This window comes from Trichosurus vulpecula, chromosome 2 (genome assembly GCF_011100635.1).
Source record: "Trichosurus vulpecula isolate mTriVul1 chromosome 2, mTriVul1.pri, whole genome shotgun sequence".
NCBI classification, from domain to species: domain Eukaryota; kingdom Metazoa; phylum Chordata; class Mammalia; order Diprotodontia; family Phalangeridae; genus Trichosurus; species Trichosurus vulpecula.
Window position 1 is genome coordinate 59,965,159 of NC_050574.1, and position 13,253 is coordinate 59,978,411.

The window sequence follows — 13,253 nt, forward strand, 5'->3', positions numbered from 1 at the left end:
TCAGGTCCAACTCTTCATGACCCCATTTGGCAGAGATAATGGAGTGGTTTTCTGTTTCCTTCTCTGGCTCATTTTACAGATGAGGAAACTGAGGCAACCAGGGTAAAGTGACTTGCCCAGGGTCACACAGCTAGTAAGTGTCTGGGGTAGGGTTTGAACTCCAAAAGATGAGTCTTCCTGACTCCAAGCTAGGTGCTCTATCTACTGCCTCACCTAGCTGCCCCATCTCCATTACCCTGTAATTATCTTGTTTGTTTGTACATAGTATCTCCTTCTTAAGACTGTGAGCTCCTTGAGGGCAGGGCTTTCTTTTGCTTTTCTTTGTATCTCCAGTGCTCAGCACAGTGCTAGGCACACAATAAGTGCTCGATAAATTCTTGTCTGCTGACTAACTGAAACTGCCTCTCAGTGTTCCTGGTCCTGTCCTGTGGGACCAAGCAGAACAAACATAGTACAGTAGAAGGAGAATGCCCTTCTTTGGAGTCAGAGGATCTGTGTTCCAATGCTACCTCTGTCACTACCTGGATGACCTTGGTGGGAGGTGGGGTGAGGAATCACTTAACTTCAGTGGGACTTGGTTTCCTCATTTATAAAAAGAGGGAGTTCGACCAGAGATACCTTAGGGGTCCCAGTGGATCGAGTACTGGAGTCAGAAAGATTTGAGTTCACATCCTGCCTCAGACACTAGCTGGGTGAGTTACCCTGGGCAAGACACTTAACTTTTCTCTGCCTCAGTTCCTCCATCTGTAAAATGGAGTTAATAAGAACACCCCCCTCACAGGTAGGGATCAGATAATAGAAGGAGGTGTGTAAAGTGCTTTGGGAATATTAAAGCACTATTTAAATGCTAGGTTTTATTATTAGAGGTGACTAGATGACCTCGAAGGTCTTTTCCAGCTATTAGAGATAGGATCCCTGTTCCATCGGACATGCCACCCCTTTAATACTTGGAAGACAGAAGTCATCTAACTGCCCCCTCAGGGGCTCGCACTTCTAGGCTGACTATCCCCAACTTACACTCCAGGAAGGAATTTAGGAAGAGAGGTGAGCAGTGATGATCGGCCTAGACTAGCAAAGACCCACATCTCTAATCCCATACCAGTGATAATGGGTTGGCCTTTCTTCACATCCCTAATGCTACTTAGCACAGTGCCTAGAACATAGTAGGCAGTTAATAAATGCTTCTTGACTTTACGACATTTCTCCATGTACTTTGTGTGTCTATATTTGAGTGTGTGCTGGAATCCACAGGGACATTCTAAAGGCAAGGGCAGCTGTGGCTCCTGCCTTCAGGGAGCTTATTATAGCCCAGCACAAGGCGCAGGATAAAAATAAGCCCATATTGGAGGGTCCTGTGACCATATACCCACTATGGTAGGGGCTCAGGGGACCAAAAACAGTGATCAGTTAGTCCCTTCCCTCAAGGACTTTACATTCTTTTAGGGGCAAGGGTAGGGTAGGAGTGGGGAACCATATGGAATAGGGAGATACAGCTTGTACCCAGATGGGTACAGTATAAGGTACAGTGATGAGGGCAAAGGAGAGAATCAGACCAAGTTCTAGAGGATTATTTAAGGAGGAATGAGGTCCTGGTAACATAAGGGCCCAAGGTAAGCAGCACAGAGGAGAGGATGCCAACCCTGAATCTTGAAGAAGGATTCTGAAAGGCAAAGGTCAGGGAGGAAGCTCATTCCAGACAGGAGGGCACAAATGCAGGAGATAGCATGTCCAATTTGGGTCATTGGATACAAGCGCGCCATTCTGCCTGAATTCCCCAAATACTGCATTTTACTTTCTTCCTTTCCTCCTCCTTCAGTGATGTGATGATCAACTGTGGCTTGTAGATGGTAACTGCCAATTTTGAGCCCATCATTTGTATTCTAAGCAAATTCAGACTTTTCCTCACTACTTGTAGCTCCTAAAAATAGTTTTCCTAAGGAGGCAGAAGAGAAGGCCTCTACATGGCACAGGGGTCGACAGTAACATCAGGCCCTCTCATCGCTGGGTGCTGAAAAGGATTTTGCATGTGACTCGCTCTCCCTTGGCATTTCGCCGTCTGTTTCAGACATCCAGTTTGGCTGGAACGCAAATGACCCCTAAGGACCCTCTAGCTATAAAATCCTACGTGCACTGAAAATAAGGTGGGTTTTGGAGTCTGAGAATCCAAGTTAGAATCTCGACTCTGCCCTTAACTCCACTGTGGGGAAAGTGCTTCCTCGCTCTGGCCCATGGTTTCCTCCTTTATAGAAAGGAGAGGGCTGGACCGGACGACCGCTAAAGCCCTTCGAGGTCTAAATCTGTGATTTTAAGTTCACGAGCATTTGGGGGCCCATTAGGTTTGGAACAGAGCTTTACCATCAGTCCGTTCTTTCTGCTAATGGCCTCAAAATGGGTCCAGAGGCCCTAGTTTCTCCTAATAGAGGAAAAACACTTCAAGGTGAATCCACAGATCGGCTATGAACAGCTCCTGGCAGCCGTGCGATTGGATGGTGGTTTGTCATCAGAGTCTGAAGCTGGTAAAGTCACAGGCAGGCCATTTCTGGGGGGTGAGCCTGGTTCATTGTTATTTACTGAAATATGCTAAATAATTGGCTCCCTCTCCTTCTTCCCATACCCCTTTTCCCTGGCCCCCTCCATTTCCCTTGGCCCTTCCAAACTCTCCCAATTTCCTTTCAGGCTATAGAAACCCACTTGCTACAGAAATCCCAGGAGGGACTGACCTACATTGCCGAGTGGAAAGGGGGTGTCCTGGACCATAAGATGGGCCACTTGGCATGTTTTTCTGGTGGCATGATTGCCCTGGGGGCTGAGGATGCAGAAATGGGGAAGAGAAAGCATTACATGGAGCTTGCTGCCCAGATCACAAGGACATGTCATGAGTCTTACATCCGCACAGGTAAGGCCTTGAATGTGAGAAAGAGATAGAGAGACAGAGACACAGAGACAGAGAGAGATAAAAGGATAGAGAGACAGAAATAGAAAGGAGGACACAGGGAGAGACAGAGAGAGAAGAAGAAGGGAGGGAGAGAGAGAGAGAGAGAGTAAGAGAGGAGAGGAGAGTTGGCAGCAATGAGTAAGAAGGTCAAGCACTGGGAAGGGCTTCCAAGCCCCTCACAAAAAAAGAGAAGACCTTAAGACTTTAATGGGATTTTTTTCATAGTAAGTCTGTAAGAGGATTATGTGGGCAGGGAGGGAGGTGGGGAGAAGGGGGTCAGAAAGAGGAGAGAAAGATGGACATACATAAGGAGAAGGAGGAGGAGGAGAAGGAGAAAGAGAAGGAGGAGGAGGAGGAGAAAGAGAAGGAGGAGGAGGAGGAGAAGGAGAAAGAGAAGGAGGAGGATGAGGAGAAGGAGGAGGAGGATGAGGAGGAGGAGGAGGAGGAGGAGAAAGAGGAGGAGGAAGAGAAGGAGGAGGAAGAGAAGGAGGAGGAGGAGGAGGAGGAGAAGAAGAAGAAGAAGAGTTAGAAATATGGACAGAAAGGGAGAGAGGGAAAGAAAGAGGCAGGGAATGGAATGTCTCTGTAAAGCACAAGGAGAGGCTTCCATAATTCCTTAAATGCCCGGAATTACAGGGCTCCCAGCGCCAGCCCCCCAGGATATTCCTCCTCTTCAAACCAAAGCCCCTTGGTGGACCACCCCCAGTCCTCATCTCATTGGTTGAACTGAGATAAACCCCAAGGCCAATGAACACCTGATGCCTTTTCTTAGCTGGGGGTCCTTACACCTTTCCTCCCTGTCCCCAGCCCATTAAGGAGGCTGAGTCCCCACCTCCCAAAAACGTTAATAGTAGAGAAATGCCTTGAACATACAGCAAATGGTAAGCAGACATTCCTTCCAGCAGTAAGGGCCGGGTCAAGGCGCCATAGCTGACACTCCAGTTATAATTTGAAGGAGATCAAAGGCTCAAGCTTAAGCTTTCATCATCTTTCTCTGTCAGTGATGTCCCCAGCAATAAAACCTATGATTCTCTGGAGCACTCATCCTTGTCCCTCCTTAACCACACAAACTCTGGATGGGCAGCCAGTGCCACCCCACCCTCCCAGCTCAGAAACTCTGATGGGGACCATTCATCTGGCAGAGCCTGGGACTAGAAATGTCCCAGGGGCTGGATCCTTTCAATTTCAGGTGCACCTGTATTTTTCACAAAAGATTCACAGCCCAAGCATAAGAAAGTTGTTGTGGGAAGAACACTGAACCCAGTCGAAAGACCAGGGTTCGGGTCCTGTTTCTGCCAATTACTAACTGGATAACCGTGAATTAAATGCTAAATTTCTCTAAGCCTCAGTTCTCTCATCTGTAAAATGGAAAAGGTTGGAGTAGATCGTCTCTAAGGCTTCTTCCAGCTCTTACCTTCTGTGTGCTTGGATCCCTCCCAGCTCAGACACGCTCTGTTCTAAGGCTGGTCTGAGCTCTGACATTCTGGGTTCTCAGGCCCTTCCCAGATTTGCTATTCTATGTTCTTAAGAACACCCCCCTCCCAGTTTTGATAGTCTGTGTTCTAAGGCTTCTCCCAGTTCTGACATTTTATGTTCTAAAGTCCTTCCCACCAAGGGGTCTCCCAGCTATGACATTCTGTGTTCTAAGGGCCCTTTCTCCCAGTTCTGACATTCCACATTCTAAAGACTGCCCCCCCAGCTCTGACATTCTGGGTTCTAAGGCCCCTCCCAGACATTCTTGGTTCTAAGGGACCTTCCAAGTATGACATTCTGTATTCTAAGGGCCCTCCCATCTCTGACATTCTGGGTTCTAAGGGTCCTCCCAGATCTCTGACATTCTGGGTTCTAAGGGCCCTCCCAGATCTGACAGTCTGTACACTAAGGTCCCTCCATCTCTGAGTGCTTTTATTCTAATCCTTCCAGAAAATCTAAACACTCTTAGGGGCAAGCTTAAAAATGATTTAATTCATACTGTAGACTCAAAGAGTCACTGAAGTTTATGAGCCTTCAAGATCACTAATACAACCCCCTCATTTAGCACCAGAATCCCTGGTAAGTGAAGAACTCTGCCCAGGGCCATATAGCAGGCTCTTAGAAGTGCCGTGGCTGAAGCCCAGAGAACCATTTCCATTGTCTGGTTGCAGAAGGCAGGCAGGGTACATAAGGGATCAGTTCTTGTTGGTGTTCTGGGGTTACTTGGTTCTCTGCCACCAGCATAGGGTTTTTATTAGGACTGGTGAAGGTGAAAACCATGTGTGTGCTTGTGCCAAGGTTTCTGAATCACTTTCCCAGGCTTCCACTCCCATCTCCCAGACCAGAGTTACTCCTGAGACTCTGAGGGAAGGCCTCGTAATTTTCAAGTAATGATATGTTGCTTTGAGCAAATTCAAAAACTAAGAAATGGAAACAGTCAGAAAAAGTCGAGAGCCACCTCATCCCCAACTAACAAACACAAGGGAAGAGGGATTCTCTGAGGGTTTCACTGGCGAGTGCCCCTTAATGGCTTCTCTGTTCATCTGGGCAGCCCTGCTGGGCTATCCCACTGTGGCTTGGAAGACATCACACCTTCACACCTTAGCTTCCCCATCTGCAAATGAGAGGGAGAATTGGAGCAGAATATTTCCCGAGGTCCCTTTCCCCTCTAACATTTTGTGATACTAAGAGGGTTAAAACTAAATGACCTCTGCCATATCTCCCTGCTTGGAAATCCTATTCCTTTCACCTAGAAATCTGACAAGAGCCTTGTTTTTCGCTCCATCCCTATTATTTTCAGGACCATCCTGGCCACCATTCCTTTTTGTGTGTTGTCTCCCCCTTCCAAGTCTCCTTCCATTATGGAAAGCAATTTGGGGTTATCCTCCCAAAGCTATGTAGCTATATATATGCTTTGACCCAGCAATACCATTACTAGGTCTGCCTCCTAAAGAAATCCAAGAAAAAGGAAAAGGACCCATATGTACAAAAACATGGATAGCAACTCTTTTGTGGTGGCTAAGAATTGGAAACTGAAGGGATGCCCATCAATTAGGCAGTGGCTCAGCCAGTTGTGGTATGTGAAAGTGATAGAATATTATTGTGCTGGAAGAAGCGATGAAGGAGGTGGTTTCAGAAAACCCTTAGAAGACTTTTATGAACTGATACAAAGTGAAGTGAGCAGAACCAGGAGAACAGTTCATATAATAATGGCAATATTGCTGAGACACCTTTGAAAGACTTAGGAAGTCTGATCAATTCAACTGACCACCATTCCAAAGGACTTGGGATGAAACAGCCTACCCATCACCTAATAGAGAAATGAGAAACAGCACTCAGGGGTGGGGTGCTTGTGGCCTTAAGGCCACAGGAGGCCCTCTAAGTCCTCAAGTGTGACCCTTTGGCTGAATCCAAACTTCACAGAACAAATCCCCTTCATAAAAGGATTTGTTCTATAAAACTTGGACTCGGTCAAAAGGCTGCACCCAAGGACCTAAAAGACCACATGCGGCCTTGAGGCTGCAGGTTCCCCACTCCTGAATTAGGCCCTCACCTAAGAGAGAAGTGAGAAGCAGAGTACAGATTGAGGCATGCACATACATACACATATACACAAACGTACGTGGTGTGTGCGTGAGTACGTGTATGTATATTTATCATGGTTAATGAAGGAATTTATTTTCTTGACCATATATGTTTTTAATTTTTTAATTATTTCTAAAATGATATAGGTTCCTTAAGGGCAAGAGCTATCATTGCTTTGTATTGTACTTCGTATTAGCGTTCCTAGTGCTTGGCTGCTGGGTGATGCAGTGGATAGAGCCCTGGGCCTGGAGTCAGGAAGACCTGAGTTCAAATCCAGCCTCAGAACTGACTAGCTGTGTGACCCCGGATAAGTCACTTCACCTCTGCTTGCCTCAGTTTCTTAATCTGTAAAACGGGGATCACAGCAGCACCTATCTCCCAGGATGGCTGCAAAGATCAAATGAGATCATTGTAAAGCACTCACCACAGTGCCTGGCACATAGTAAACACTATGTAAATGTTAGTTATTAATTATTATTATTGACCCATAATTAGATTTTCATATGTGCTCTTTCATTTATTAATTCATTTGATTCCTCTCCTGGCAAAAGGACCATAGGATCTTAGAGAAGACTGCAAGCAGACTAGCTGTCAAATCGCCCTGGGCAAGACACTTCCCTGATCTGTGCCTCAGTTTCCTCATCTGTAAAATGGGAAAGGTGATGTCTGCACTGCCCGTCCCACAGGGCCATGGGGAGGACAGTAATTAGTAGACCCTGGTGCACTGTAGCAGTGCCAGCTAATAGCATCATCTCTTCATTTTACAGAGGATGGCCTTGAGACCCAGAGAAGGAGGAGGCCTTGCCTGAGATCATAAAGCTAGGAGGGAGCAGAAGCAGGCAGGCTCAGAGCCCCGGGCTTCTGACTCCAAATCCAGGGTTCCCCCTTTGCCAAAGAGCCCTTGCCTTCATCTGAACAAATCCTTGGCTGAATTAAATTGAGAAGAAAATACTTGGGGAGGGGGAGGGGTCAGGATGGGGCAAGACTCTGCAGAGGGATTCGATGTGTTTGGCTTGGACCCAGAGCTCAGAACCTGAGCTTCCAGTGAGAGTTGCCAAGGGCTTATGTCTACCTTTCCTAACCATGAAGTGTCCATGGATGAGATGGGCTGCCCACAGCAGTGGTGGGCCCCCAGGAAGTCTTCAGGCAAAGGCAGGATGGCCATTTGTGGAGTGTGTTAGAGAGAGGGTCTGTCATTCACACGAAGGCTAGGCTGGGTGGTCTTAGAGGTCTCCTGCAGCTCAGAGAGTCGGAGACTAGGATCCTTGGATGACAAGGCAAGTGATTGTGACCGATTGTCCCCTCAGACACCAAGCTGGGACCGGAGGTGTTTTGGTTTGATTTTGGAAGTGAAGCCACAACATCCAGCCCGAGTGAGAGCTACTACATCCTGCGGCCGGAGGTGGTGGAAAGTTACATGTACATGTGGCGCCTGACCCATGACCCCAAGTACCGTCAGTGGGGCTGGGAAGTTGTTGAGGTAAGGGCAGAGCCGGGGCTGTGAGTGCTCCCGGAAAGGTGTGACCTACCCCAACCCTCACCTTCGAATCTCACCTGGGAAAAAGAAAACAGGGGCAACCTTGCTGCTACCTTTTGTGGCTCCACAGAGACTTTTGAAATATAAGCAAAATCTGTTTTATATAACTTTTATAAGGAGATATATAACTCGTATGTGACATAAAAAAGTTTGTAGTTGAATGAATATTCAAATAATCAATTGTTTATGTTTAATGACTGTTAAATTCATAATAAAAAAAGGAAAAAATTAAAAAGACAAGTAGGGAATAAAAAAAGCTAGATTGTTGGACAGTATATGCTCAGTTTCATAAAGGCCCAAAACATACTGGTGGGAAATGAGCAACTCGTCCTCCACATTGATTTAATCATCTCTTCATGGTAGGAACAAGGGAATGGAAGGAGCATTTATTAAGTGCCTACTGTATACCGGGCACTCTATTAAATGCTTTAAGCTCATTTTACAGTTGAAGAAACTGAGGCAAACCAAGGTCGAGTGGTTTGCTCAACATCACCCAGCTAGGAAGTGTTTGGGTTCAGATCTGAACTCAGGTTTTCCTGACTCTGAGCCCAGCATTCTCTCCACTCACTGTACCACCGTCTGCCTCAGAGCTGGAGTGTGCTGGGCCCGAGAGTCACGAGCTCTGTTGTTTCTGGGCTGAGTGACCTTGGATAGCTTAGCTCCCCTTCTTGGAGCCTCAATTTTTTTCTCTGTAAAACACATATACTTCTTGCCCCGTTGGGTTGTGAACGAAGCATTTTGGACACATTAGAGTACTGTAGAAATGGTAGTCATTACTTTTCCACTGAGAGACCTGGTAATTAGTGTGGGGGAGACTGTGCTGGTCTGGGTATCAGGAATCCTGGGCTCATATTCCCCTTCTGACATTTGTCAACTGGGCAACCCTGGCTCTTCAACAACTGTCTACTCTCTTGGGCCTCACCTTATCTTCTGTGACATGGGGATAATGATATTCACCCTATCAACATCACAAGATTGTTGGGAGGAAAGTCCTTTGTAAACCTTATTAAAGTACCATAGGAATTTGGAGTTGTCATCATCATCATCAACACCATGGTCATTATTTAAGCAAGACCTTCCCGGCCTGTCACTCAACCAGAGCTGAAAGACATATCCAGCAAGTACAATTTTATTGGTAGCACCCCTGAAGTCATTGAAGTAGGGCAGAGCTGATCTGGTATGGGGCCACAGCTCCTACCCCTGGAGCTCTCAGTCTTATGTGCATTAGACCATTGCTATGTCCAGAGGAGGGTGATTGGGATGGTGAGAGGACCTGAGAATCAATTAAAAGAACCATTCATGTTTAGCCTGGAGAAAAGAAGGCTGGAGGTGGAGATGGGGAATAATCATTTCCTTCAAGTATTTAGAAGACTGTTATATGGAGGAGGGATTCACCTTCTTCTGTTTGGACCTAAAAGGCCCACATGTTGCTTCCCTCATCAGCCTTCCTTGAAGGCTAACATTGTTTTACTTTTGTCTTTGTATTCCGGAGATCTAGCCTAGCACCTGACACACAGTAAGCCCCTCATAAATGCTTAATTGATTGATGCTATCAGACATAGGATACCTGGCCAGGAAATACTGAAAGACAGATTGTTTTGAGTGTTCAGCATAGACATGTAGAAATATGGCAGAAAGGGGTCCTGGGTGACCTGGGAGAAAGGGGAGCAGGAGGAGCAGGCCCTATACAATAAGCTGAGGAGATTACTGGGGGGAGTGGGGAGAGCAGCAGGAATGGGGAAGTGGAGAAACCTTGCCTACTTGTTGAAATTGGAAGGGAGGGGACAAGTAACCCCATCTGTTTCTTGCTTTGGTAGTATTTTCCTTGAATGGTAAGGTCACTTCAGGTAAGACTTGAGGCAGCAGGCATAATGGGAAGACTCAGCGTCCCAAGCCCTGCGTTCAAGCTTAGACTTGACTGCTAACTTGATATGTAACCTTAGACAAATCACCTACCCTCTCTGGGCCTCAGCTTCTCCTTCTGTAAAATGAAGGTAAAGTATCTCCAAGGACCCCTGGAACTTGAGAGTGCCTTACAAACTCAAAGTCCTATGTGAATGTCTGATATGCTCATCATTTTCATCTTTGTTACCTGCCTCATCAATTAAAGAGATTTTCTGATCAATAACCCATCTAGAGCTGACCACTGCTCCGATTTCCTATCCAGGGTTTTCACTCTCCATTACTTGTGACATGCTAATATTCCCTTCCTTTTCTTTAGGCCCTAGAAAAATACTGTCGGACAGAAACAGGCTTCTCTGGGATCCGGAACGTTTATACTATGTTTCCTGAACATGATAATATGCAACAGAGTTTTTTCCTGGCAGAGACATTAAAGTAAGTCCAGGCCTTTTGGAGGATGCCCCTTCCTTCTCTCTAAGAGGAACCAAAGGTGTTTGCCCAGGGATGGTTGGGGCTTGGGGCAAATTACTCTGAGTCTCTTTCTCTCAAAGCTATAACTAGGCCAAGGCCACCAGGAATTTGGCCCCCAGGATGCTGACAACACCTGGCTCTAGGATTAAAAAAAACAACTGAACCTACTTAGCAAGAAGAGTGGTTAAAGTGGTTAAAGTGGATGGATTTCCATCCTCCAGACCCCTGGTGAGTTTCTCCAGGGCTGACCCCAGTTTACCTCCTCCCTGCTCTGTCTTTCTCAGGAGCAGCCTCATGGTGCCCTGGGCTTCTTAGTGAATCTGTTTTCCTGCAGGGAGATAATGTCCCAGGGTGTCTCCGCTCCCTCTGCCCTCCTGGTCTTGTGTCCTAAGGTCTGACAGGCAGCTCTCTCTATCCCAAGTTTAAGGTCCCCCTCCTCTGCCAAAAGTGCTGGTTACATTTGAGCCCTCTCCTCCCTTCCTTTATCCCTGCTTTTTACAGAAAGTAAAATTGGATTGAAATGAATACCCAGAGCAATCTTAAAGGGGTAAAAAGTCACCAGAAGGCAGCAGGCAGCCTGTGGTGGGACTGAGAAAGGAGGATGAGACTTTTCCTTAGTCATCACTTTGTTAAGGGGCAGGGCTGAAGGAAGAGATTTAAGGGCTATAGAGAGAGAGAGAGAGAGAGAGAGAGTGTGTGTGTGTGTGTGTATGTGTGTGTGTGTGCATGCATGTATATATGTACACATACATACATATATGCATATATACACACACAATATATACACATACATACATACACACATACACACATACACATATACACATAAACACCTTCACACCTTCACATAAACACCAGCTGCTAGTAGAGCTTTCTGGGTCTCAGTTTCCCCACCTGTAAAATGAAGGGATTAGATTAGATGATTCACGAAGGCTCTAATATTCTGCTACCCTGAATTACTGCCTGACCACATGCCTAGGCCTCCCAAAATTGAGTCCAAAGTGACCCAGGTAAGTATCTGAAATGGGAGTTGAACTAAGGGCCTTCCCAAGTCCAAGTCCAGTGTCTTATGGAGCTAGATGGCCTCTGAGGTCCCTTCTAACTCTTGCCATTTTGTGATTCTATAATTAAAGTCATATTTTAAGAAAATAAATCTCATGGACTGGAATGGGGAGGCTGGAAGCCAGGAGGAGATTAGGTCAGTGATCCCAGAGTGAGATGAGAAGTCCCTAGCCTAAGAAATAGAGCTGTGGAGTGGACTTGGGGTGCTGGGAATGTTACCTTCGGGGATCGTCTAGCCTGGCCGAGAGGCCCTGGCCCATAGTGTTCTGTCTGGAGGAGGTGCAGTGCCCCTGGGGATCGGAGACACAGTTTCTCGCTATCTTTCAATAGCTGGACCCCTTCACCATGTCCATGCGCTGCCCATATTTTCAGTACTGGGCCCACTAATGATGACATTACTTTACCTCTAGACAACAGTTTCCAGTTTCCAATGCCCTTTTATATCCATGGGCTCCAACAAACCCGGGAAGGAGGCAAAGTCCACTTTACAGATAAGAAAACTGAGGGGGAAGGTGGTTTGCCCAGAGGTCACTCAGCTTGCCTCCTAACTTCCAGCCAGTCTAGCCAGTTCTCCTCACTGCCTCATTACCTCCACTCCTAGTGGAGTGGATGAGGGTATCCATTTTTCCAGCATGAACAACTAACAACCTCTTCCCATCCATCCCGATGGTATACAGGTACCTCTATTTGCTGTTCTCTGAAGATGATCTCCTCTCCTTGGAAGACTGGGTATTCAACACAGAAGCCCACCCACTCCCAGTGGGCCACATACACAGTCCAGCCAGAGCCCACTAGCCCCTGCCTCTGGACAGCTGCCATCTTTGCTGCCAGGATCTGGGCATCCCCACCAACAAGATCTGCTTTTCAAGGAAGAGTCAGGCCCACGTTCCCAACTCAGACAGACATTGGGTGGGGCAAATTCCTTGGACAGGCACCTTCTTTTCCTCTATGAGGAACCACGCCGACCTCGAGGCGAGACCTTGGTCAAAGGCCATCCAGTACACAGACCATGGACATTCCTTTCTACAGAGAATTTCTATGAAACCCACTGACTTTTCATTCCAGGGGCCAGAGGGAGAAAAAGCCAACTATGAAAGAAGGCCCTTCTCCCCTCCCTCCCATTCTGTCTTGTTTTACCTTTTTTTCTATGCAGTTGGATTTTATTCCCATTTATAATCACCGTTTTCAATATGATGTGCTTTCTTATGTAATGTCATCATGATAAACTGAGTCAGCCACTCTCTTCTCCCATCTTGGCCTGATTTTATATATTTTCTGTGCTTTTTACCCACCATTTACCATTAATTTCCATTCATTTCACCTGGCTCTCAGATCTGGGGAGAGAGGCTGCCTCTGCTCCTCAAGGTGAAGCAGAGCTGTCAATCACTGGCCCTCTCTTCCCTGCTACCCATGAACCAGAATAAATGAGCTTGTGAAATATGGACCACGGGTGGGTCGATCCTCCAGCATCGAGGCCCAGGGAACCCCATGCTGTATTATTGTCTGCAATAAAAATTGATTTGAGAAATGCTTTTAGCAAGCGTGATCAGTGACCTCTAAGGACATCTTTTTTTGATACCCTGTAGTAGCAGGGAGGTGGGCCTAGATTCTCAGTCTCAGCCAGTGGGTCTTCCTGACTCTGTGACCAGCCTTCTATTCAATGGACTACATGCCCCTCTGCAAAAGAAATACAAAGTAGGTTTTGGGGAGCACTAGCTATTGGGGGATCGGGGAGGCCTCCTCTTTTAGCAGAGAGAGGCAAGGGAGATGGGCATTGTAGGCATGGGA

At 46.7% G+C, this 13,253-nt stretch overlaps 1 protein-coding gene across 1 annotated transcript in view; it reads left to right on the forward strand.

The window, feature by feature from the left end:
• Nucleotides 1-13,009, forward strand: part of MAN1C1 (mannosidase alpha class 1C member 1) — a 140,247-nt gene extending 127,238 nt beyond the window's left edge. Inside the window, exons 8-11 of the mRNA XM_036742631.1 lie at nt 2,677-2,896; nt 7,801-7,973; nt 10,252-10,367; nt 12,143-13,009. Of these exons, the coding sequence (XP_036598526.1) occupies nt 2,677-2,896; nt 7,801-7,973; nt 10,252-10,367; nt 12,143-12,260 (627 nt within the window). The 3' untranslated portion in view covers nt 12,261-13,009. The remainder of the gene's footprint in view (nt 1-2,676; nt 2,897-7,800; nt 7,974-10,251; nt 10,368-12,142) is intronic.
• Nucleotides 13,010-13,253: the final 244 nt, after the last annotated feature.